The sequence below is a fragment of the Eumetopias jubatus genome, unplaced genomic scaffold (genome assembly GCF_037043125.1).
Source record: "Eumetopias jubatus isolate StellerSeaLion01/CBP00866 unplaced genomic scaffold, mEumJub1_p1.0 scaffold_8, whole genome shotgun sequence".
Classification (NCBI taxonomy): Eukaryota; Metazoa; Chordata; class Mammalia; order Carnivora; family Otariidae; genus Eumetopias; species Eumetopias jubatus.
In genome coordinates, this window is record NW_028274814.1 from 131,056,343 (window position 1) to 131,082,540 (window position 26,198).

At 53.5% G+C, this 26,198-nt stretch overlaps 1 protein-coding gene across 1 annotated transcript in view; it reads right to left on the reverse strand.

The window, feature by feature from the left end:
• Positions 1-2,408: 2,408 nt before the first annotated feature.
• Positions 2,409-26,198, reverse strand: part of CACNG2 (calcium voltage-gated channel auxiliary subunit gamma 2) — a 108,917-nt gene continuing 85,127 nt past the window's right edge. Inside the window, exons 2-4 of the mRNA XM_028115296.2 lie at positions 16,361-16,444; positions 4,049-4,189; positions 2,409-2,944 (exon numbers count right to left, since the gene is read on the reverse strand). Coding sequence (XP_027971097.1) covers positions 2,409-2,944; positions 4,049-4,189; positions 16,361-16,444 — 761 coding nt within the window. The remainder of the gene's footprint in view (positions 2,945-4,048; positions 4,190-16,360; positions 16,445-26,198) is intronic.

Genomic DNA, 26,198 nt, shown 5'->3' on the forward strand with positions numbered 1-26,198 from the left:
CCTCCATCCCCTTGACCTGAGCCCCTCCCAGCCAACCCCAGAGGATCTTCTTTTTCTCTGACCCCCAGAGATAGCGGGGAAGGCCTGGCAGCTGATCTCTTCTCTCAGAAGCCCCCTTCACTCTCTGTGACTGGGTTATGGCACTAAAGAAAGGGGACACGAAATGAAGAGTGACATTGGGGACCTCTGGTGCCTTTCCCTCTCTCTGAATGGCAGGATACATTTGTTCACATGTATGTATTTTTGCTCTGACATTGGATGTGGGGGCAGGGGTTTGGGAGCACAGTGAGGAGGCATATGGGGTGTGTGTGTGTGTGTGGCTGAGAGGCTGACTGATGATTTGGGAATGTTCTCAATGTCTGGGGGCTGGATGGCTGCTATTTCGGTCATCCCTGGCATCTTCCTCTGGGCAGGTGGCAGATCTTAAAAGTCATCGACACCAAGAATAAGAATAGGCCTTTGGAGCTCATCTAGGTCAATCCATATGCTTATGTATGGGGGAAACTGAGGCCCAGAGAGGCAACCGCTGCAAGGGATTCCAGAATCCAGAGCTGGATTTTAGACTGGGGTCCTTTCCATGCATGCTAGTGGTGTGTGTGTGTGTGTGTGTGTGTGTGTGTGTGTGCGCGCGTGGTGTGGTGGTGTTGTCAATGGCTTTGGAGGGCAGGAGTCAGTGTTCACTGTGTATGGGGAGGGAAGGGTTTAGACCGAGTGTGTATCCCAGTGGATTGGAGCGTGGGGCCTGGAGGACTGTGTCTGTGTGCATGTGAGTGTTTGGGAGTGGGTGTGCGATCTCCTTCGTGTACACCTGGTTCTCTGTCGTGAGTCTCTCTCTTATCTGCATTAGCAGCACCTTCCCGGTATAAGGAAGAGATCTCTGTCGTACAATCTCCCTGCCGCTCCCCCGGGCCCTCCTCCTCTGCCTCCCCCTTGAGTCCAGCCCTGATCTCTCCCAGCAGGTTTGTTTTTTTTTTTTTTAATGGATTTGTATATTTGTTTTCTGTTTTCTCTTTACAAGTTCCCTGCTAAATTTTAAGTCCCCCACCCCACCCCATTGTTTTGTTTTCACAGTTTAAAGCTGGAAAAGAATTAAAAGAAAAATACTATCTGATTTTCTTGCAAGTAAATCCACTTATTATATATTTACATTTATTTATAATCTGTGGTTTTTTTATTAAAAAAAATCACCACTTGTTTTTCCTTTTTCTTTTGTAAAAAGAAACCTTTTTGCAGTGTCGCTGTTGGACCCGCTGGGCCCCAGGGGGGCTTCAGTGAGTCCAAGGACCCCCAAAGGGTCAATAAGCCCCCTTCCCAGGGGGCTGGGGGGGCCTATGAGTCTGGGGGTCCACCATCGCCCCAGGGTCATCAGGTGGCCCTGAGGTGAGAGGTGAGGAGGGAGAGCTGCTTTATATCCCCCCGGGGGGTGAGCATCTCCTGCTCCAGAGGGCAGGAGCTTGGGGTGGTGACCCCAAGAAGCTCACCCTGAGGATTCCAGGGTTTGGGGCATCTCGCAAGCCAACGGCAGCCATCCCCTCTCCTTCCCCTCCCTCAAGGCCTAGGAAGTCATCACAGTGGGTTAAGGACCATTAAGGACTGGGAACTTGGGGGCTGGGCAAGCCCCAAGTGCACCCCCCTCCAGGCACCTTTCGGACAGGAGGGACCAAGGACTCTAGGGTCACCTGGAGGCCTACAATTGCCCCATCAGTGCCGGGTGGAGCCGGCTCTCAAGCCTCGTAGCTTGCCCAGCGTTCCTCGGGCACCCATCCAGAGGCTCCAGGGACCTGGCAGTGACCGAGGGGCTTACCTGGCCCTGGGGCCCCTGAGTCTCCACCCCCCAACTCGCCCAGGGAGGCAGAGCCCGCTTGGGGTTAAAAAGAACAGAAAAGTAACTCGCCCGCATTAAAACAAAAAGGAACATAAACCCCTGATAAATGCAGAGAACATTCCCCCTTCCTTTCTGCTCCTCATTTTTTGCTTTAATGTTATCTTGGTTCCCTTTTATTTTTTCATTTAGATTGGTTTTTATTAAATGTTAAAATAATGGTACATGGGAAATCATGCATTTTCTTTTAGATTTATTGTCTATTTTTAATTTTTTAACCTCGCTCGCTTTTTTTTTAAGTTTGTTTTTCTTTCCCTCGGTTAATATTTTTTTTGTCACATTTCCTGTCGTTTTGCTTCTTTGTTCCTCTTATATTTTGTTCTTTTTTTTTAAAATTTACTTGTTATGTTTTTCTCTTTTTTTGTTTTTTGTTTTGTTTTTTTGCTTTTGGAAGGTTTTCCCCCCCAGTGGATGGTTGGGTTCCCGCCCCCTTCTCCCCCCCCACCTCGGGGGGGGGCCCACGCGAGCGGCGGGGGGGGGGCGCTGCGCGCTCCTCCTGCGGCGCCGCCAGGCCCCCCCGCGGGCTTCATACGGGGGTGGTCCGGCGGTTCGCTGTGTTGGAGTGGAGAGAGTCTTTGTTCTCCTTCTGGATACAGTTGTGGACTTGGAGGAAGCTGTTATCCCTGTCGGAGTTGTAGGTGGCGGTGGGCGTGGTGGCGGCCTTCAGGGGGTCCCCGCTGAGGGTGTACATGGAGATCTCCGTGGACGGCAGGGTGTTGAAGCCCTTGATGCCCACGGGGGAGGCGTCCCTGGAGTGCGAGGGCTCGGTGGAGCGGGAGCTGGAGCGGCTGCGGCGCTGGTAGCGGTAACGGTAGCTGGGGATGCGGGTGATGGCGGAGGCCTGGAGGTAGTCCGTGGCGCGGGCCGCGGCCCGCAGCTGTTTGTGCCGGTCGATAAACATGTGCACGGCCAGCACCCCGACCATCTCGGCGATGATGAAGGACAGGGCCCCGAAGTAGAAGGACCAGCCGTACGAGTAACTATTCTTTTTGGAGTCGCTCTTGGAGGGGTCTCCAGCATTGGCAGATATATACACTATGATGCCAATGATGTTACTCAGACCTGCGGGGCACAGGGCGGGTGCGGGGTGGGGTGGGGGTGTCAGAGAGAGGGGTGGTTAGTTCCCAGCGCAGTGTCAGGCCCTGGGCAGGGCTAACGGACAAGGGCAGCCTCATGGGCCTTCCCGGCTCCAGGGATTTCGTGGCCAGTTCTGGAAAGGGCTAGTGGCAAGCATTGTCTAAATATTGGAGGGAGCGACAAAGGGGGGGGCGGCTGATGGAAACAATGCTAGGGGAGGAGAGGAGAGGAGAGGGAGGCATTCTACCACCACGTGTGGACTACTAATAAGAGGTACTGTTTATTGAGTGTTTGCTACCCGCCTTGGCTGTGCGGTGCTGTTCTGGGGGTTTGCGAATGAGGAAATGGATTGCAGAGAGGTTAAGTAACTTGATCAAGGCTGCACTGAGGTTTGAAGCTCGTATAGCAGGGGGTTGGCACTGGTTCCTGGAGTCAGACTGCCTAGATTCAAAGCCTTTGGCAAGGTGACCTGAGTCAGAGTTCGCAGACCTGTAAAGTGTGTGTGTGTGTGTGTGTGTGTGTGGTGTGTGTGTGTGTGTGTGTGTGTGTGTGTGTGTGTGTGGTGGGGGTGATAGGACTCCCTCTTGCAGGGCCATGGAGAGGATTGAATGAATTAGCACATGGGAAGCTGTTGGAGGCCGGGGTGTGGTAAGTATGGCCATAGGCTTTTTCTGGCATCTGAAGCAATGTGACTTGTCCTGTAACAGATTTTAGGTGCCTGCCTGCCTGCTCCCCCCCGGGGTGGGACAGTGAGGGGACAGGGCAGTGAGGATAGGCCCCGTATTCTGAGAGAGACCTGGGATTTGGACCCTTTTCTAAAAGGTGAGAGGGAGATGGGCCCTTGGGCTGAGAGACCGAGTCGCAGGACGTTCCTGGAGGACTCAGCTGGGGGCTTGGATGTTACTGTGGGGCAGGAGCCCCAGCACAACCTGCCTTCCCTATGACATGACCTGTTGCAAGTCCTCAAGATTTCCTCTTCTCCCTCCCTCCTGTCTTTGTCAGGTCCTCCCAGCCACGGAGCACCCAAACCTCGGCCTTCTCCCCACAGGCAGGCCCGGGTTCTGGCCCGCCCAGCTCAGAGGCCATTACCTGCAGACACGAAGAAGATGCCGGCACTCAGGATGATGTTGTGTCGAGTCTTGTAGAACTCGCTGGCTGCGATGCAGAGTCCACCCATGAAGAGCAGAATCACACTCAGGATCGGGAAAATGCTCGAGGCCCTCACAGCCCCTGAGGAACACGTTGGGGGGGGGGCGGTCAGTGAGAGAGAGAATGGCCCAGCTGTGAGCCAGAGGGACGCATGGGGGAGAGAGTGGCCCACGGGAGTGGGTGTTTCGTGGACACGGGGCCACAGTCAAGTTTGTTTAGCGGGGGAGGGAAGGGGGAACAAGCCAGTGTCCACCTTGCAGCCCTTCAGGGGCTCCTGTCTGCCTACAGGACCAAACGCCAGTGCCTCATGAGGCCCACAGGGCCCTATGTGACTTGGTCTCAGCACATCTCCGGCCTCATGCCTCCTGGTCCCCACTCCTAGTTCCCACGTCCCCTCTGGTCTAGCCACAGCAAACTTCCCACGTCATGTCATTGCATGCTTCTGACTTTTGACATACTGACCTTTCTCACTAGAATGCTTTTCCTGCTCTTTCTGACTCAGCGAACTTCTATCCATCCATCAAAACTCAACCCAAACTTGCCTCCTCTGTCAAGCCTTCCCTGACTTGCTTAAGCAAAGCGATCCGTCCCTTCCTGTGTGCTGGGCCACCTGGGGCAGTGTGTTCGTGGTGAAGGAGCCACATGGCCTGGATCTGAATCTGGCTTTGGCATGTATTAGCTACATAGGGTGGGGCGAATTGTCTCTCTGTGCCTCAATTTCCTCATCTGTAAAATGGGGTGGTCATAGTGCCCGCCTCCTCAGACTGCCATGAGGATTAAATGAGCTGATTCTGATAATGCACTTGGATAAGTCTCTGAGGACATGTAGTAAAGGCTGGATAAAGGATAGTACAGGAAAAACTTGTTTCTATATATGCTTCCACAAGCCGTGTGGTCCCATGAAGGCAAGAACTGTGGCTATTTGTTTTTGTTTTTGTTTTTTAGTTCTCTCTTTTTAATCTCTCTGTCCCCACCACCTCGGTGGGTGCTGGAGACACCGCAGGTCCCCAGTGCAGGCTCACTGAGTGAATAAACGTGGTGAGGCAGTCCAGACAGAGGAAGAAGCAGACATGTTGCCAAGAAAAGAACAAGTGAAAAACAAAAGCCAAAAAAAAAAAAAACAAACGCCTTCAGGATAAAGTGAGAAGGAAGGACCGACAAACAGGCACAAGAAAAGAACACCCTCAGGAACATTTGACTTCTGCCTGTGGGAGGACTGGAGGGCGGAGGGACGCATATGGCCGGTGGGGGGGGGCGGCCAGGCCAGCAGGGGGCGCATGTGGGGGGGGGCAGTGTACGGATGGGGACCCAGAGGTGCCGGGTCCTCCACAAAGTGTCTCTGGAGAGTACAATGGTCCTTCTCTCCAGATTCAAATAAGGTGGTGGTGACCTCAGGGCTTGAGTCCCTGTCCTGGGAGCTGTGGGCCAGGCAGGAGGCAGAGCGTCTGGAGGCTCCTGGGAGGGAAAGGAGGATTTCTTTACATGTCTGGGTTAAGTGGCTTCTGAAGAAGTTTAGGGCCCCTTGGCTCAGCCTGGGGTGAGCCGGAGGGGTTGGTTGGCTGGGGATGTGCATTTTGGAGAGGAAGTCGCCAGGAGGAGAGTTTCCCCTCGCTCCCCATCCCTTTTGGTGGTAGTGTGGCCACAGAAATCTGTGGAGAAGGGAGTTTTTCTGTATAGAACTTGAGGAATTTTTCCAAGAGGATTTTAGGCAGTTGGCTGTGATGTGTGATATAAAACTCCTCCTGGCTCTTCCCCCTGGATCTTCAGGAAGTCTACACAGCTTACTGAGGCTGTTGGGTGAATGGATTATTTTAGGGGGACTTGAAGAAGAGTGAACCTGAACTAGGGGCCAGAGGATGAGGCACACAAGGGGAGCAGCTGGGTTACTGGGCAATCGGGCTCTCCTCTCCCGTAAGCAGGGACGGACCGCCTCCCCCCACATCTGAGTGGACATTCCCCCCGTGCAAGCCATTTTAAGATAACTGTTGTGTCCCCAGTCCGATCCCCCAGCCCCCACACCCCTACACATGCATACATGATATCTGGACACGCACACTCAGTGCCGCCTAAATCCTCTTTGTAAGCACCTGGGGATAGGGGAGCTTATTGAAGACAGGAGAGAAGAGAGAATCTTTGATAAGCACCTACTCTGTGTTGAGTCGTGAATGAGTACCTAACATGCATTCTCTAATGTAATCCTCATAACAGCCCAGGGGGCTGTGTTTTTTAGCTCCAGTTTATAGACAAGAAAACTGAAGTTCAGAGAGGCAAAGTAACTTGCCCAAGACAGCCCAGCTCATGAGTCAGGATTCAAGTTCAGATCAGCCCTACTTTTGGACCACCCTGCACTCTCCCTGTGGGGCTTCCAAGGAGCCTGGGGAGGGTGCTGCAGAGTATAGAGTTCTGGGTTTGGGGTCCCAGCTGTGCCACTCACGTGCTGTGTGGCTGAGACACGTACCTCGCCCTCTCTGGTTTCCCCATGTATAAAAGTGGGGGTGGACCGTTAGATGATTTCTTATGCTTCTGCCCTCTCTGTGTGGATGTGATGTCTGACCAGCTGGGAATGGAGGGTGACAGCAAAAAGGGGGAAAGACAGGTTGGTGTGACTTCCAAGAGGGGCAGCCGCGGTGGCTCAGAGGAGCAGAGCCGGGGAGGAAGCTCTCCAGTCTTTTCCCTCCGAGAAAGCGGTGCTTCCTGCCCACCGTATGCCCACATTTGGCAAACCCAGCCTGCACCCTCAGAGCAAATGCCTCCCAGGCAGCTGGGGCTTGATGGCGTCGGCTCAGCCTGCCGGCAGAGCCCGGATATCCCAACTTAGCCTTCCAGACAGCAGAGAGAGGGAGCACCAGCTGTGGAGGGAGCTGGGATGCTGTGTGTGCAGCCGTGTGTGTGTGTGTGTGTGTGTGTGTGCGCGCGCACGCATGTGCGCACGGACGTGTGTGCAAAGACAAGATGGAAGGAGGCTGGAGAGAGAGGTCTGCTGAGTTGCAGCCCCAGAGAGTAATGGGACTACTTCAGAAGGTCCCAAGCAGCTTATGATGTGCTCAAGAGCAGGGTAACCAGCGGGCGGTACAAACAGTAGCCTCTCCAGCCCAGCAGAGCCAACCCAAACACTAGCCTCTCTCGGAAGAGGTTTGCCCAGGACGAAGGTGACAGGGGACAGCCAGTAAACAGCACCATGCCTAGGGAGGCTGAAGTTTACAGGACCCAGATTCAGGCTGGGCAGGAAGTGACTTCAGGGGCTCCTACATTGGAGAAGTTTCTCGAAGGAGGTCTTTCTGGCTGGGTGGTATCATAGGCAGAGTGGGGATTTGGGGGTGCCCCTGAGTTCTTACCCTGGCTTTGTCACTCCTTCACAGCGTGGCCAAGGGCAAGGGTCTTTACCTCTCTGGGTCTGTTTCTGCATCCTGCAGAATGGGAAAAGGAACCCTACCATCCAGCTTACAGGAATGTAAGGCCCCGCTGCTTGGCGGCGGGGGGGAGGGGGGGAGGGGGCAGTCGGAGGGCCAGCAGCCCAGGAAGCATCATGGGAAGTTTGTTAGAACTGCAGGGTCTCAGGCCTCACTCTGCAGCTGTTAGAATCGACATTTTAAACAAAAGTGTGTGACCCAAGTCGTATGCACACGGAAGTTTGAGAAGCGCTGTTGTCAAGATTAAACTGGATCCTATCTGTGCTGGTTCCAACCTGGAAAGTGTATAGTAAAAGGTATGATATTTATTACTTCTATTGTTTCCCCCCTCCTTCATCCAGATACTACTTGCCCATGAATTGTCTTGATTCCCACCAAAGCTAGTGTGGTTTCAGTGCTAAAATCTGTCATGAGGAGCAGAAGGTATCTGATTTATTCAACGAATAAGTATTTATTGATCTCCTACGAGTAAGCATATGGAACCACACAGTACCTACCAACATTTATGGAGCTCTTCCTATGTGCCAGGCCCCATCCTGGCACGTGGATAAACCCGCTGAAACCTCAGACCAACCCCACGAAGCCGTGGCCTTGGCATCATGGAGATTATAAATACCTAAAGCCGGTATTGGCAAACTTTCTGTCAAAGGACAGAGAGTAGCTATTTCTGGCTTTGCTAGCCATATGTTCTCTATTGCAACTACCCAACTTCGCTGTTGTAACATGAAAACAGCCTTAGGCAATATGTAAACAAATGAGTGTGGTCCTTTTCCAATAAAACTTTATTTGCAAAAACAGTTGGTGGGCCAGATGTGGCCTACGAGCTGCAGTTTGGCTCTTCCTGGCTGAGCACGTAATATGCTGTACCAGGGAAAGGCCACGTGGTCCAGGGAGGGGAGATGCTTTGCTTTTGATCAGCTGTGAGTTCAGTGAGTAAATACAGACTGAATGCCCACCATGGTGCCAGGTTCCAGGCTGGGCATGGGAGAGCTAGGGGTTCAAAAACAGGCCTGGTCCATGTTTTTATGGGGCTTAGGTTCTCATGAAGGAGATGTATGTCACCAGATAATAATACAGATAAACATATAATTATCAACCAGGATAAAGTGCTATGAGTTGGAAGGTATCCATATGGCACCACGAAGCCAAGTGACGGGCTAATGTCGCATGTAGATGGCTAATGTTCATTGAGTGTTTAGTGTATGCTGGGACTGTTCTAAGCACTGTATGTATATTAACTCATCAGTTCTCACTACAACTCTGAGAAGTAAGTATTGGAATTACCCCCTCATACAGCAGCTAAAACTGAGGCACAGAGAGGTTAAACCATTTCTCTGAGTCCACCCAGCAAGGAAGTGGAGAAGCTGGATTGTGAACCCAGGCGGTCTGCCTCTAGGGTCTGGGTGTCTGACCATTGCACACCCTGGCTCTCAGGCCTGTGCCTCCCACCCCTCTGAGCTCATGTGGGGATCAAGGAGGGCTTCCCGAAGGGAGTGATGTTGGAGCTAGCATCTGATGGATAAGGAGAAGCCAACAGGGCAGAAAAGAGACAGGGTGTGGAGTGTTCCAGGGAGAGGAAGCAGCGTGAGCAGGGCTGGAGGAAGAATCCTTGCTCAGGGAACTGGAAGACCGTGGATCACAAAGAGTCCCTGGAGGGCTTGGGGAGCTCTAAAGGAAATGAGGCAGGCCAAGGTCAGGCCAGGGTCGGGGGCTCACCGGTAGATGTGCGGGCTCAGGGCACAGAGGTGTGGTCTGGGCTGAAGCTGTAAATGGGGGGTCGTAGACACAGAGGTGAGCACAGGAGAGCCTGCCCGTGGAAGGGTGAGGGCTAGCTTTGGGGCTTGGGGAGCCCCAGGGTTTAGTGACGGCACAGGAGGAACTTGTGCAAATCACGTGGGGTGATTGGCTTCCACTTCCTTGTCTGGATTAGATGATCTCTAGGGTGCTGTCTGTCTCTGATGGTCCTGTGTGCCCCAGACCTCCCCTCGGGGGCCACTCAGCCAGGCCAGGGCACCGTCCTATCTGTGACCTGTGTCACCTGTGGCTTTCGATCAGAATGGTTGCTGTTACCAGGTGTATGGAGGACGGGCTCCTGATTTTCTGGACATGGGGCTCAACTCTTAATGTTTGCTATCCCACTTGGGATTTGGCCCATTCGTAAAGGACAGGATGGCCCAGGAGTGGCTCAGGAGGAGCTTCTAAGCTCTTGGGCATCTCTCCCTCGTTCCCCTCCAGGCTGTGCTGGATGGGGTGGCCAGGACCACGGACGTCTGTGTGTGCATGTGTGTATGAATGTGAGAGAGAGCGGGGGAGAGGGGGAGGGAGCACAGGGGAAGGAGGAGGAGGGAGGAGGTGTTCCTGGAGGAGACCATCCTCAGGGAAGGAGGAAGAGGAAGGGCAAGACAGCGGATGAGGGGAGAGAGAGGAGCCAAGAGTGGCGGTTAAGAGTCTGGGCTCCACACGTGGCCTCCTTGGGGCCCCAGCCCAGCCCCCCCCGCCACTGGCTGGGTAGCCTCTGTGCCTCCCCTTTCTCGTCTGTGTAATGGGGACACCGACAGGACCTACCTCCCAGGGTGTTGTGAAGGGGAACGCAGATAATGTCTAAAGTAGTCAAGTGTGCTGTATAGAATGACATAGGAAAAGAATTCTGGAAGCTCCGTGAGCTTCCTGGGGGAGTGGTATCTGCGGAGGCGCCAGAGGCTGTCCCATTCCCTGTTGTGCCCGGGGCTGTGGATCAGCGGCACCAAGTCGGGAGGGAGGCGGCCCTCCTGAGCCTCGGTTGTCCCCCTGCCGTAGAGAGATCGTGAGCACACCCAGCTCACAGCCTGCGATGAGAGCCATGAGTCAAGACCTTTTAAGCAATTACGACAGCGCCTGGTCTGTGCCGAGCGCCAGGAAATGTTAGTTCTCATCGTGGCAGAAGGGACCGGTGCAGTTTCTCATGGGCCCGGGGTTCCGTAGGCTGGTGGTTATCCCAGTGCCAGTTGTGAGTCAGGACCAGGTGGTGAAGTCAGCCTGCTGGGTGCAACCAGCACTTAAAGAAACGAACCAGTACGGAACTGAGAGTGTCACCCTGTGTGGCTTGCAGGGGGTTGGCCCTGTTTGCAGAAACGTTTGCTCTGGTTGCATGGATGTGAGTGGGCAAGGGCGGCAGCTTTGGATGTTTCCAAATCACACTGTGGCCCCTGGGAAATACCGACTCCCATCTCCTGGACACACACACACACACACACACACACACACACACACACACACATACACACACACACACACACACACCCTGCAGGGACCCACAGACACACAAGCAGACACAAGCAACCATGCACTTACATGTTCAGACAGACGCTCAGATGCATGGACGCACAGGCACCAAATGACACAGAACACAGCAGACTCACCCCCTCGTGCATAAAGACAGACACACGGACAAACACTGGCCATCAAAGGAAGTCACACCTGGGTCACCACTGCCTCTGTCTTCACCTGCGCTCCCGCTTTGCTAAGGAGGGATAAAGATGGGGAAACACCAGAGCAGACACATCGGTGGCCCCCCCAGAGCTTGCTGGGAAAACAGGTCTGGTCATCATTTGTTCCTGCGTAAGCTAGTGATGGGTGTGGGTGAGGGCCACACTGGCCACACCTTCATGGGGCCGAGATGTCAGGAGGCCCAGGATTCTGTGGTTCCAGAGAAGCCGTGGAACTCCTCAAATACCTATGGGGGTGGGGGGCTAAGGGCATTCAGTCATTCATTCATTCCATCAGATATTGATTGGGTGCCTGCCTTCTGCCAGGCCCCCCAAGAGGCTCTGGACGATGCCCAAAAATTGGCCTGATGGTGTGAGAGCAAGTGAGCCCCACTTTCTCTGCCAGCCCAGGAGATGAGCTCTGCATTCCTGTCCAGCCATGTCCTTCTGGCATTCTCTCTCCTTCCTCTCAGCTCTAGATCCTCAGTCCAGCTGGTGGAATGAGATTGGTAGGGGTGACCCGGGTCCCCTACTCGCCACCCTCCTCAGCCCCCTCCCCGGGCCCTTCTCATCTTCCTGGCCTCTAAGCCTTGGCATCCTGGGGCTCAGACCCTGCCCCTCTTCTCTGCTCTGCTGCCTTGGTCCATTCGTCAAGTCTCGTGGCTTTAGATATCATCTGCCTGCTGACAACAGGCACACTCCTGTCTCGGGCCAGGACTTGTCCCGGGAGTCCCAGACTCCAGGGCATGTCCCCAGGGAGCCCCACAGGCCTCTCTGACTTAAGGCGGCTGACACTGAGCCTCCCATTCTCCCCAATTCCAGCCTTGGACTGAGCCTGGCTCCTTCCTTCCCTGGGAAGTCCACATGCAGACTTTCTGGAAATCCTATCTGCAGATCCTTGGGGATATTTTCCAGCTCTGACCCCTTCCCATCTCCTTCACTGCTTCTACCTTGGTTCAGGACATCTTCTCTTGTCTAGAATATTTTTTTTTTTTAAAGATTTATTTGAGAGAGCGAGAATGAGAGAGAGAGTACATGAGAGGGGGGAGGGCCAGAGGGAGAAGCAGGCTCCCCGCCGAGCAGGGAGCCCGATGCGGGACTCGATCCCGGGACTCCGGGATCATGACCCGAGCCGAAGGCAGTTGCTTAACCAACTGAGCCACCCAGGCGCCCTTGTCTAGATTATTGCCAGCAGGCTAACTGTTCTGCCTGGTCCTGCCCTTGTCCTATTTCAGTCTCTTATGAATGTAGCAACCAGAGGGTCCTGTAGAATGTGAGACCCTCTGATGGCTTTCTGCAATACCCAAGCCCTTTCTATGACCTGCCGGGGCCTCTGGGCCTCTCTGCATTGGCTCTTCCTTGCTCGAGTGAGCCCCTTGCTCACTCTACTCTTGTCTTTCTGGCCTCAGACCTGTTCCTCAAACATTCCGGGCATGCTCCCATCTCAGGGCCTTTGTACTTGCTGTTCCCTCTGCCTGGAACATTCTTCCCTCGGCTTTCCATATGGCTCCCTCCCTCACACCTCCTTCAGACCTTTACTCAAACTTCACAGGGAGGATTTTATTGACCCCCACCCCCACTCTGGAATTTCCTATCCCCCTTTCCTGCTGGATTTTTCTCCATATCACTCCTCATAGTTTAACAGACTATATAATTAACTTGTTCATTTCATTTATTATAGATTGCAGGTGTCGGGAGGGCCAGGTCTTTATTTTGTCTGCAGCCAAAAGGACCCATGGCCCCTGGGGTGGCTCAGATCTTTTCTGGCCTCCTGAGTACCAGGACGCTCAGCCCCACAGAGCCGAGAGAAGACACTCAGAGGGTTTTTCGAGAGCTATGGCTCTGCCAGGCGAGGTCCACCGTCCCACACTTCCACATGGTCAGGCCTCTGTCCATTCCAGAAGGGTGCTGGCCCTGTGTCAGGCTCTCAACAGATCCTGCCCTTTGGTTGAGCAAGGTCTGGTAGACTGTGTCCCTGTCCTTGGTAAGAGCAGGAGCTCCAGCCGTCTTTCTGGGGCCCACCCTGCCTGTCCCACTGCCCCTCTGAGTCTGAGGAATGTTGGGTGTGAACGGTCAACGCCAGAGTGTCTCTCTTTGCTGAGCCCCTTTCCACCCCCTTAGGTCGCCTGCCCCCACCCTGTCCCTCCTCACAGTTCTCTGCTGTCCTTTGGAAACCCAGCAGGGTCCTGTCCCGGGGCCCACCCCCAATGGCCTGGCCACCCCACTCCTCTCAGCCCTGTCTCCCAAACAGCCCCTCACTTCTTGCCATCCGCACAGCTAACACTCTGGTCCAACGGCCATAGCCTCTCATCAGGACGTCCAGGATGTCCGCAACAGCCCCGACTAGCTTCCCCGCCTCCCCAGCCAGCAGCCAGAACTGACCTTCCAAATCAGTGTCCCCTGCTCGTGGTTCCCATCACACTTAGAATGAGATCCGATTTCTTCCCAACATGACGGAGCTCCTCAGCTACCTCTCCGACCTCATGCTGTGGGATGCCCTCCCTTCGTGCCCTGTGCTCAGCCAGTCCGGCCTCCCCGCTGACCCCCAAACTCCCTTTCTCTGCCCTGCCTTCGTAAGGCCTTTGCCCCTTTGCCAGTCCCTTCTCAGGGATGTGTTCCCCCAAATCATCTTAGCTCCTTCCTCTTCTTCATTTAGAGAAGCTGTCCTACCTCATCTAGGTGACCCCTCCCTGCCCTCCACCCGCCCCCTCACAGCTCTGAAACCATCTGAGGGGTTATTCCTGCTCCTGCTCCCTGCTTGCTCCCTTCACTAGAGTATCATGTTCACAGAGGGGCCAGCATTGTTTGTTCCACCCTTGGATCCCCTGTACTGAGACAACAGTGTCCTGCACGGAGTGAGTGCTTACTGAATGTCTCATCAGTAAATGAGTGAATGCTTCTAGAGGCCAAGTCTCATTCCTTCTGGAATGATCTCTGGTTTGGGTTAGGAGCCAGGCACCCTCAGCACCACATGCTTTCTTCTAACCGTGCCTGCGTCATGGCATACGTGCTACCTTCCTGGGACTGTTTCTAGACAGTGAGCCCCTCTCCTGCCCTCCCACGTGGCAGGCTCACAGTGAGGATGGGTGTAACAGACCCGAAATGTGGCTGGCTCAGGCCCCGCCCACCAGCGGCAGCCCCGCCCACCCCAGGCACAGCCCCGCCCACCTCCCTGTGGGAGAAGTGCTCCCACCTCTGGGAGAAGCTCCATCCACCTCCCTGGGCCTTAGCTCCACCCACTTCAGTGGGCCTAGGGATCCTTCTAGAAGAAGGATCCCTGCCTTCCAGCTTCTCTAGCCAACCAGGTTAGGGCTTAATAAAAATGAGAGAATCTAATTAGGATTAGAATCTATTAGAGAATGATAGGAACTCACATCTTGCAACTTCCAAAAATTACCTTTGTTGTTTAGCCCAAGATTAGCATATTATAGATCAGGGGTCAGCAAACCATGCCAAATGCAGCCTGCTGCCTGTTTTTGTAAATGAAGTTAAGTTTCCTTGGAGCATCTGTCTATACTCCAAGGACGGCCTTGGGTAGTTGGGGGAGAGGCTGTACGGCCCACAAAACCTAATATATTTACTGTCTGGCCCTTTACACAAAAAGTTTGCCAACTCTTGTTACAAATACTCAAAAAAATACTGTTGGATTAAGTAGGCTTAAATCAGAGCCTTGGAATCCTGCCCTGTTAACACCACCAGTTCGAGTCTTTTGTCCAGGGGCACCAAAATGAACTAAACACTCTAAGCATTTCTCTCTTTAATAATAAGGAGATGGAGGTATAGAGTAGGTAGAAATAGCCACTGAAGAATCCTATATCTGTCCTTTAGTTAACAGACAACATTTATGGAGCACCTACTCTATTCCAGAAGCTGTTTGGGACACAGCCATGAAGGAGACAAAGTTCCTACGCCCACCCCTTGGTGGCTAGCTGATTAGGTATTACATCCTCACTGCGCTCAACCAGTGGGGCTCCCGGTGTGAGGCTGAGCTTTGGTCCCCCACTTCTACCTCCACCAGCAGGCTGCATCTGTGCCATGCCCGACTCCCAGGGCCAGCTGCCTGGGGCCACAGACGGCACGCCATTCGTTCCCCTCAATTTTCTCAGCCTGCCCTTACGCCACCCCCCCACCCCCCAGCTCCTTCAAGAGTCCCAATATGGTAAGGGGGGGGAGCACGATCAAACGGTCTTTTAGGAATTCCATTTAAGAGCAGTGTCTTTCAGGAATTCGAAAAAGGAAATGAGCACTGTAAGATACTTTTCTCCCTTTAAAAAGAAATCTGTAAATTACATCGTGTTTCCTTCCTTTCTCCTCCTCGCTGCCTGGCTGACTTCATGTTCTGTGTGCTTTTCAATGAAACCAGGTTGATTCCAGGCTGACCCGGGAGTTGGCTTTGATGTGAGGAGTAGTTATTGAAAGAGACAGGGTGATCCATGTGATGAAATGCCTCCTACACTTTCCATAAAAGTGAACGGAGGGTGATGCTAGCAGTTCTGCTGTGGGGGATGGGAAGGAAGGGAGGCATTAGCGGCCTCTGAGCAGCTGGGAAGGGCACTGGGGGCGGCAGGTGGGCATGCTCCTGGGAAGAGAGCAAACCTCTTCTGGAAGAGCCTCCTGAGAGCCCGGAGCAGAGCGTTCAACCACTTCTGCTCAGGTGGCTTTGCTGTCCCAGGCATCAAGGACCCTCAGCCCCTCTCCTGGAAATCCCTTTCTCAGGGAGCATTTTACCTTGTTGGTTTTTGCTGATTCTTGAGAAATTTTCTTTGGGACTCAAAATGCTTTCTCTGATAATGTGCCTCAGGTGGATTTAAGGTCACCACTCTTACTTAAAGATTTAACCTTGACTTGATCGTGGGGGAAGAAAAATAAATCTCACGTATTGTCTCAGGAGAAGTTCCAGTCTGACACTGCCTGATGAGTTTCTTCATTCAGTTATTCAAGAACTATTTACTGAGCACTTACTATGTGCAGGGCATGGGGCTGGGAATAAGAACAAGTGGACAAGATAAGGGAGGGTCCCAAGACCGCCAGGGAGATGTTTACACAAATAGACAAGGACCCCACAAATTGATAAAGGTGCTGTGCTCTGGGAACCCATGCAGGGGCACGGAGGACTTCCTGTAGGAGGTGATGTTTCAGCCTGCGACCTGGAGGATTGGTAGTGGTTTATCAGACAAAGGGGGAGGGAAGAGGGTTGTAGGCAGAGGGAACAGCATGCATGAAGGTTTGGCCTCCGGACAGGAGGAAAGGAGGGAGGCTCAGCTTTTTCCTGCCCTCTGCTGAGACAGGGATCTCTAGATAGTCCTGGCCTTTGGTGCTCCGGAGGTTGGATGGACAGGACCCACCCCGAGAAGGGAGAAAAAATTGCATGCACTCACGGAGGAAATATTCTGCTGTGTCAGCTTCGTAATCTGCATCCTCTGGGAAGTGATCGATTTGCTTGCAGAGACCTTTGAAGTTCCCTGGAAAACAAGAGGAGAAAGGACACTTGAAACATCAGAGTTTCCAGGGGCTCAGCACCCACCGGCCTCTTGCTGATTTCTCGTTCTTCTGAAGCTGGCTCAGCCCTCTCCCTGGCCCCTGAAGGAAGGTTTCGCTTTGTCTGTTTGGACATCTGCCTGGTGAATCAAAACACACACACCTGCGGTGCCGCGGAGAGGATCTAAGGCCTAAGACTTCAAAACCCAGCCTTCCATCCCTGCACCGAGGCTTCTGAAGATCAGCTGAAGCTTGGTGGGCAGCAGAGGTTTGGCTCGGGGCTGGGGACTGCCGCCCGAGGAGGAGGCTGATGAACGGGTCAGTCCATCCACCTCTGTGCCCCGGCTCTGCTGGGAGTCATCTTGCGTTTTCCATGGCAGAGAGCAGATCACTCTGCAAAGAAGGCAGACCCCACGTGGACGCTGACAAATGTTCCCACGGCCCTTAAATGAGCTTGCAAAAGCGCCTTCCCATCTGCCATGCCTGGGATGCGCTGTGCCCAGCCCCCCGCTGCGCTGAAATGCTCCCGGGCTGGGGGCAGGGAAGAGGCTGAGCCCCCCCCCCTCCCCGGGGCTTGGGCCCTCTGCCAGGCTCCATCAATTTGGCTTTACCACAGGCCTGTGAGAGGGGTATTATCTCCTCCATTATACAGAGGAAGAAACTGAGGCTCAGGGAGGCTACTTGATCCAAGTAAGTACTCATGGTCAGGAAATGATGGAAGCAGGGCTCAAATGGAGGCCTGTTGACTCTAAATCTTTCCTGGGGTGATGGCTGAGAAGGTGAACAGCGGCTCAGGTGAAAACCCAACGTCACAGCCGTCGCCCCCCCACCGCCCCGGCCAGCGACCACTAAGTGAATGAGCCAACTAGTGAATGTGATCTCCTTAAGGACCGATGCGTGGAATAGAGCTTGTGAGCTGGTCGGCTTCGGGACAGCAGAAACTTCCGTGTGTTTCACACACCGTTGTACCCCCGGACCAGCCCAGCTATAGCCCATGTTGTCGAACTTTCTCTGAATGCGCAAATAACCCACCCCGTGCTAGGAGACGTGGCAGCTCCCGTGGCTGGGCTGCCCGTAGCTGGCACATCGGGAAAAGTGCTTGGGGGCATCCTTGTGAGGGAGAATTGGACGCTGACTATATTCAGCCACTGACATTTGGGAATTTTCTGTGACAGGAGCTAATATAACCTAATTAATACAGTCCTCAGTATGTGTTAGCAATTTATTTTCCTATAGAGTGCTGAGCCTTCAGTAGATTGTCTTGTGTCCTATAGATATTATTTAGGAATTTTAAGGCATTCTTACATGCCGTATACACCTGCTTATATAGGATACAGGTGTATGTACATAAAGATAGGCGTTTTAGACATTTCTAGCTATTATATGTTACAGAGAAGGTGGTTGACCCCCCATTCGCTGTCTCTGCACCAAATTCACCCCCTTTCCTGACCTCTGCAAGAAAAACCATTCTCCAGAGCTTATGGGGACTTCTGGTAACATCACTGAAGCTTGGTGGGGTCTCAGGAGCACAGTGGTTCGCTGGAAATGCTCCCCTGGGACTTGCTTCCTGTCTAAGTGTTCTGGGCGCTTCCCCTCCTTGCTCACCCACCCCACCTTTCCGCCCTGCCCTCGAGAATTCACAGGGGTCCCTCTAGGACTTCCCCCCTCGTCCCACCACACCCTTCTCTCCTGAGAAGTCTTCGTTTCTGCTGCTAAGAGGCTAAAATATCCTCCCTATTGTTCAAATGACAAATCAGTGTATTTGCGAAGCACTTTCATTTTCTCTCAATTCAATCTGACAAATACTTCGTCGGTGCCAACCCGGTGCCGTGCATCTTTATAAGGGCTCTGTGTAAGCAGTGAGGTGTAGAGCAGGGTACAGACGTGCCCCTAGGCTCCTCACAAATCCGGGACAGTGTGCAACCCCAGACCAAGGGCTTGTGAGTGGTGCCTCCACGTCTCTCTTCTAAGGGCCCTGCGCTTCGTGCTGGCGGCCCACACACCCTGCCCTGCAGCCTGACCTCTCCTCTGCACGAGCTGCACCCAGTCCTTCTCAGACTGTGGGCTCCCAGTGCGGTGCCTGGCGCAGAGCAAGGGCTCAAGAGATGCTATGGGGAGGCTGTGTGAAGTCACCAGCGGCCCATTCTCTCCTGTGAGGGCCGGACCTGGTATCACCTGCCTATCTGATATGTCCTGGTAGATGTGTTAAAGGCGCTGTACATTTGGCAGGTCCAAACCTGAACAGGTTTGGAGGCACCAACCAGCTCAGGGAATGTCTGTCCGTCGCTGCCTGTGTAAGCCTGAGCCCACCTGTCACAGCTGTCCTCTCCTCCTCCTCACTGTAAGGCTCCATCCCTCAGGACGTCCAGTCTGCACTAGCTCTCAGGAGCTCTCAAAACGGTCAGTTTCTCGCCATTGGCAGCAACACCCATGGCCAGGCCACCATCCTGGTTTCCCTGCATGACTGCTGTGGCCTCCCCACTGGTCATTTTGCACCCACCTTTATCCCTCCCTACAGAGTAATCATAATGATCCTTTGAAAATGCCAATCTGATCAAGCCGCCTCTAGCTGGAAACACTCAACAGCTTCCCAGGGCTCTAGGGGAAGCTTAGCATCTTTAAGAGGCCTGACCCTGACCTCTGCCTGGTCTTATTTCCCGCCTACCTCCCTGTGTCTGCGCACAGGCCAACTCAGCCGTCCTTCATGCATGCTCCCTCCTACCACAGGACCTTTGCACGTGCTGGTCTGGCTGCTTGAGCCCCCACCACATCCTTTGTTGTCTCCTTCCCTCAGCCTCCCTCTGCCCCCCTGCACTGTGCTAGTGGGGTATCTGCTGCTCTGCTGTCCATTCTGTGTTGGGGGGGAGATGTTAAGGCGAGTGATGGTGGTGGGAATGTTCTAGTAGAGAGGGAAGACGTGATGACCTGAGAGAGGAGGGAGCAATGCAGGAGCAATGTGAGAGGGGGATGAGGTCCAGGACACAAGTGCAAGGGTGGCTTCATATGGTGGTGTGTCTGCTGCAGCAGGAGGGAAGGTGCCACTTATGGGTGTGGGTGCAGGGGATGAGTAGACATGGTGGGGGCCCTGATACTTCTCTTCTGGTTGTTTCCATTTTTTTGATGAGATGGGAAGCAGGATCGTGACCGGAGCACGAGGAAGGGGAAGGAGGGTTGGAGATTTGAGAATAGAGGAAGGGAGTGAGATTTTTCTCCCTGAGATGGGAAGAGAGAATGGACCAAGCCGGAGACATGAAGGTCCCTTTGAGATTCTGTGGTTTTCTCCGGCTACATTTAGGGTGTGCCTGAGTCTGGCTGGAGGGTTGCCTTTAACCAGGGTGGGAGTCTGTGTGATGAACACGAGAGCAGGGGTAGGGGAGGCAGGGATTGTGAAGATGGGTCAGACTCTAAGCTGGGGAAGTAGAGAGGTGGTGGGGTTAATGCATTGCAAGCCTAGGGTGGGGGGTCAAGGAATGTCGGAGTGGGGGGCTCATGGGAGTGAGCTGGAAGGCTGGGGCATGGGAGTCAGAAAGTGGGTGCTAAGGATTGAGATTGTTGAGGGGTGTGGTGGTTGGTCATGTCAGGGTCAAGGGTAAGACCATGAACTGGGTTGGCTAAGGTCGGATGGAGGTAGGGATGACATTCTAAGTATCTAGCAACCAGAAAGTTCATCCCAATTAACACAGAAGACAAAAACTAAACGTTCACTTTTTACTTTTTACATGCAATCAAGTATGTATTAGGAAACTGCTTACCAATTTAAGGTTGATATGCAAAGGATTCATCACATTATTCTGATAAACCCCAAATCATCAGTTGGTTTTTAGAAACTATTTGTGTGAGGCCCTTTCAAGCTGAATGATGGTCCTGTCTGGACCATGGTTTGACACAGGGAACCATACCAGAACCTTGCAACACTTCTCTGTTACAGTAAGACTTGTTTTGTCTCAGTGAGTACAGAATTCTCTCCTACACTGTCCCATGCCATACACTTCTCCCGGAAGGTAGCCCTCCATCCTGGGCAACTCCAGAGGTGGGGAGGGATGCTCCTTGGGGATGGTGGAGTTGGGGGGTGGGGAGGAGAAAAGCGGGTACCTCAGAGGTAGTTCTGTCATGGGCGGTGGTATGTGCGCCCCGCCTGGCCCAGCCACTCTAGCTGTAGTAAGGTTCTGTGCTTCTGGGGCCCTGGCCCACCCCCGAGGAGGCAGATGTGCCGGGGCTGGGCCCCCAGCTCGGAGAGCTGCCGGGCCTGGGGCACAGAGGAGATGGGGCCTCAGTCCTGGCCCCTCCCTGCTCTGTCTGCCACAGCCAGGAGCCACCCCTGCCCAGCCCTCTTCCTGCACTTTGTGGGGCTGACTGGTACACGGGATTTCAGCAGTTAACAGCCAGTGAGGCAGGACTGATATGTGCTGGCTGAGCAAGGTGGGCAAGGCCAGGTACCAGGGGCGCTGTCTGCCTGATTGTGAACCCCAAGAGGGCTGCACAGTGCCCTTGGAGAATGAGGCAGGCCAATGCTTCTTCACTCCTCCAAGAATGAGGGGGATGCCCACGTTGAGAATGGGCAGGAAACAGTCAGGGAAGAGAAGGCTGGGTGAGTTTCAGAGAGGCAGGGCTTTAGGGAAGAGGCAGTGAAGAGCAGGGAGGGTCCTACCTCCTCGAGGGTGTGGGTGATAAAACACCCCCTGTGAAGGATCGCAAGGGGGTGGTGTCCTCAAGGGACAGCCGGGTTTCTATCAGAGTAAGCAGAAAAGAGGTTAGGAACATGGGGAGTTTGCTGACGTCCGGACAAAATGCTGGGGAGCCCAGGGCAAGGATTTGGAAGGCTGGGGGAGTTGGGGACTGGGTCAGATTGGGAGGTGAGCCGAGCCCCGAAGGACACATGACTGGTAGTGAGGAATAACAGAGGTAAGCCAGGGTTGTGATGGGATCGGTCCCGTAGTCCCTGAGGCTGATGGTGGCAGTGGGGTGGTGAGGATGGGCTGGAGGCATAAGGGGTCTCCAGGAGCCCTTGGAGCTCTGTGGCCATGGACTCAGTCTGAATAAAGTGGTGCCGAGGTTCATGAAGGGGAGGTGGTACAGCGGCATTCAATCACTTTTGCCGGAGCTTAAATTTGGCAAAACATCTGTGGGACATCCCGACAGTCAGTGAAGAGTGTGTAATTTTGCTTTCCTGATGTCAGCCTAGAGTTCTGCTGTATTTCTTTCTGGTTGGTGGTCATCAAGCCCAGGGGCTGATATGGCTTCAGGCACAGATGGATCTAGGTGCTCAAAAATCTGGTATCTCTCTCCATCTCTGGTTTTCCTCTCAGTTGGCTTCATCCTTAGGCAGGCTTTCTCCCCCCAGGTAGGGACTAAGGGCTGCCCAAGGTGCCTGGTACTGGGGTGGGTGGAGGGAAATTTAACCTGATCCCTGTCCTTCGGGGGCTCACAGTCCGGGGTGGGTGGTGGGGGAAAGACAGACAGCACAGAATTTACTAGAATGTAATGATACTATCTTAGAGAATGCACAGGCCTTATGGGAGCAGAGTTGTTCCACTAACCTTTGTGTGGCACCGACTATATGCCATGCTCTGTGCAACCTGCTGAAGACACAGAGGAAAAAATATACCTTCTGTCCCCAAGGAACTTGAAATTTGTGGTGGGAGGTGGATAACAGGTTCTGTGGTGTAGCTGGATATGTGCTGTGCCAAAGCAGGGCGCGTCTGGGAGCACACAGGAGGGGTGCATGTCCAGGTGTGTGCGTGCGCGTCTCGGGGCATGATGAGGACGTTGTGGGGGGGGGTGAGAAGAGATTTCTAGGAAAGGGATCAGCAAAAGTGAAGGCAGGGAAGTGCTGGGCACACAAGAGGGGACAAACTATCTCAGGGGCTCAGGGAAGGTCCCCCAGAGCAGAGTTGGGGTACAAGGAAGCCAGAAGGCCGAGGTGTGCTGGAGCAGGCTTGCACCAGCTCCCGGGATCTGCTTGTGAGCATCTCTTCCTAACTCACACAAGCAGCTGGACACCAGCCACGGTGGGAGGATGTGCACCGCGAGAATTGGCACATACTGTAAATCGAGGTCCCCTTTCCCTGCTCAAAGAGCCAGTTGTTAAATATTTGCCAGCACACCAGGGCATGAAGGGCAACCCGTGTGAGGGGCTGGCTGGTGCAGATACGTGATTCCGAGTGGGACTGGAGATTTACAAGATGGGTCCCACGTAGAGGCTCCCTGGGCAAGGGTGAGGGTGGGAGATGGCTGGAGAGGGGCCAGGGGTCAGGTCCCCAGGGGCTTGTGGCCCAGGTTGAATGGGCGAGGGGGGCATCTCACCCCCCACTCCCCTGAAAGGCGTTGGCTTTGAGCTATTAGAGGATGAGGGTGTAGGGGGGACTCTCCCATCATGAACTATAAAGGATTATTCGGCCAAGGGGCCCAGCAATCATGAAATCTCTACCGGACCCCCGCCCCAAAGGGCAGCAGTGCCCCGCTGACCCCAACATCAAATGACTGCAGGCCAAGCCGAGACAGAAAGGCCAAGGGCTGTGCCTTGGGCTGCCGCAGGTCTGCCTCCAGGAATCTGCCCTCAGACTGGAAATTTCAGCTTGCAGGTATTAAGTAGTTTAAAGGAGGTTTCATCAGCTTTGTAGAAAGCACATTAATATCTCACAACACCAACTGCTGTCTCATTTCTTTGAGAAACAATAAGCTCTTCATAAACCTGGTCATTAGGGGCTGAACAGACGCTGTTTTATTTCCCACATATTCATGAGCTGAAGGAGCCACGCGGAGCTGGGCGGGTGCACGGAGGGAGGGGGCGAGGCAGCCGCAGGAGGCTGGCTAAGTAATTTTTTAAGTGAAGCAAATGAAGGGTTTGGTGGGAGCTGCTTTCTCTGTTTTAAACCTTTTCTGCTCCTGGCTTTTTGCTTTGCTGGCAGAGCCCTCCCTGCCCGCGGGGATTCAGGAGACCTCAGGGCGGGTGGGCAGTGCGGGGCTCCTCCCTGGCTGGAACCCCGGCCCCCCAGCACAGCGCTGGCGACAGCTGGTGCTGGAGGGTTTGAAGCAGCCTGTGGGGTGGACCGTGAGTTCATTCGTGCATCCATGCATTTATTGGATTGTTTGGACAGCCTGCTATGTGCTAGATCCCATGCAGGCACCGGGCGGGGTGAGAATGGGGTAAGGTGTCTGGCTGCCCTCCTTCCTTCCTCAACTCTGCCCTTTCTGTTTGGTACCAGAGGTGCTGAGCACAGCAGGGAGTACTTGCTCCTATAACCCCCAGGTGTTTCCTGTCCTGATGCTTGTCCCCACAGCTACTCTGTAAGTTCTTTCCATGTGATGTGGGAGAAGAGACTGGACTCCAGACTCAGAAAGATCTGCCTTCTAAGCCTGGTTCTGCTACTATTAGCTGTGTGACTGGAGCTAATTATGTGACCTCTCTGTGCCTCTGTTTCCTTAGCTGTAAAATAGAGCTATTCATCCCTGCCGCATGGGGGTGATTCTAAGGACTCAATGAAATAGCAGAAGTGAAATTTTCTAGTGTGGTTCCTAACCCAGAGCAGGCATTCAATGAATGTAGTTTTGCCTCTTCAAATGACACCTCTTTCAGGAAGCCTTTCTTGATTGCCCTGGACTGGAAAGACTCCTTCCCATCCAGATGGGCCTCTGCCTGCTTCTCAGATTTTAATGGGTGTTGGAATCGCCTGGGGTTCATGTTAAGCCAGATTCTAACTCAGTGGTTCTGGGGTGGGGCCTGAGACTCCTTTGCTCACAAGCTTCCAGGTGACGCTGATGCTGCGGCATCCCCGTGGGCCACACTTGGGGTTGGGTAGCGAGGCTTTCAAGCACTTTGTATCTGCTTTGATCACAGTCGGTGTTCTGGTATCGTTGGGAACAAGTAGCTGCAAGTCTTGTAAGCTCCTAAGGGCAAAATTTCTTTCGAGAGCTCCCTGAATATACCCTATTTCCCTTGGTTCTAAGATGCTCACATGCACATTTCAGTGTTCCTGAAATTGGAACGTATCTTATAATTGATGGGTTCATTTACGGCAGAGTGTTTCTTTTCTCCTGAAGAATCATTATTGCATTGATGGTGTGTCTTAGAATTAATGATAAGGGCTGCATGACAAATGTTTATTGAACAAATGGACAAATAAATGAGTGTGTGTGTGTGTATGTGTGAACACACATGCCTGTGGGCAGGGAGTGTACTACACATTTCCATCCTCCTAAATGGGATGAACACTATCCCGACTATTAGAACCCCTGGGGCACCTGCATCTTTTGCACCTGTCTTATTAAAAGCCTATTTGACCACATGAAAATGTGTATATCCCACGACTCAGCGATTTCTCTTAGAAATTTGCCTTGGAGAAACCCTTGCATGTAGGCACGGGGAGAGGTGTTATGAGAATGTTCCTAACGGCCCTGCTTTAACAGCAAAACGCCGACAACAACCCACATTTCTATTGTGGGAAGAATGATAACACCTTGGAGTATATTGATCACACGGGTTATTATACAGCAGTGAAAATGAGTGGATCCCGGCTATCCATGTCGACACTGGCGAATCCCACCCACCTAACACTGAACCGAAAATCAAGCTGCAGAAATATATATAAAGTATGATTCTATTTTCACGAAGGCAAAAACTTGTACACGCAGGCTGTAGATCGTTTAGGAATACACGTTTGGTAAAGCCTGGCCAGGCAACGACAGACCCAATTCAAGAGGGTGTGGACCCGAGGTGGGGGTGTGGGGGTGGCGGCAGGGAGGGCCCAGGATGCTCTAGCTCCTAACCTGGCGCTGAGTACACAGGGGCTCATTTTATAGTTATTCTCTACACCCGGCAGTAGGACAGTGCCCTGGCACCGCGTTTCCTACGTCCGGCCACGTTTTACCCGCGCAGAGGACTTCCGGGGACCTGCAGGGCTCGCACGCACCGCTACGGGTGCCCACGTGACTGAGTTCTGACCAATGGGATGTAAGCGGAAGTGGTGGGCGGGACTTCCGGGAAAGGGCCTCGGGCGGGTAGGAAGTGCCGTTGGTGGGCGCGTGGCCCTGGGAGACCACCTTGGGGATGGAGAACTGCACCAAGGTAGAATAAGCGCAAGGCATCTGGGCCACGCCACCCTGGAGCCGCACCAGCCCTGGGCACCTTACCTCCAGAGCTGAGTGATGAGGGAGAAGTAGACCGCCCTTTATAATTTTAGTTTAAAAAAAGCCCTGGGAGCCAAGCCTACTCCTGATGAACACAATCATTCACGTTAAAATACTCTTTTCTATGGATTTGGTACTAGACACAGTTTTAGAAGGCAGCTCGTTGAACCCTCCGTGCTTGCATATAGCAAGTGCTCACTAAATATCTACAGAGTAATTGAACGAATGGATGAATGAAGAGGTGTCTCTGTGTCTCAGCACGTCTTTGCTCAGATGAACTTCGCTGCTGACGGGGCCGGCTGTGGCGGTGGGTGAGGGAAGGCGGGGTATTGCTGTAAGTCGGCCTTGGACAAAGGGAGCGGGGAAGGAAGGGCTAGTTGGCGGGTTTGACCTCAGGCAGGAAGAATGTAACAGATCCTGGTGAAGACCAGCAGGCCTTGTCCTTACAGACTGGGTTGGGGGGGCGGCTGGGGGGTGGGTGTGGTGGTGGGAGGGTAGTGCAGGGGGTGGGGGTGGGGGGGTGCTGGAGGTGGTGGTCAGGGCCCTACACCGTGGCCTGATATGGACCTGACTTCACTAAGATGGAGGATGGGGGAGGATCTGGGTCCTGAA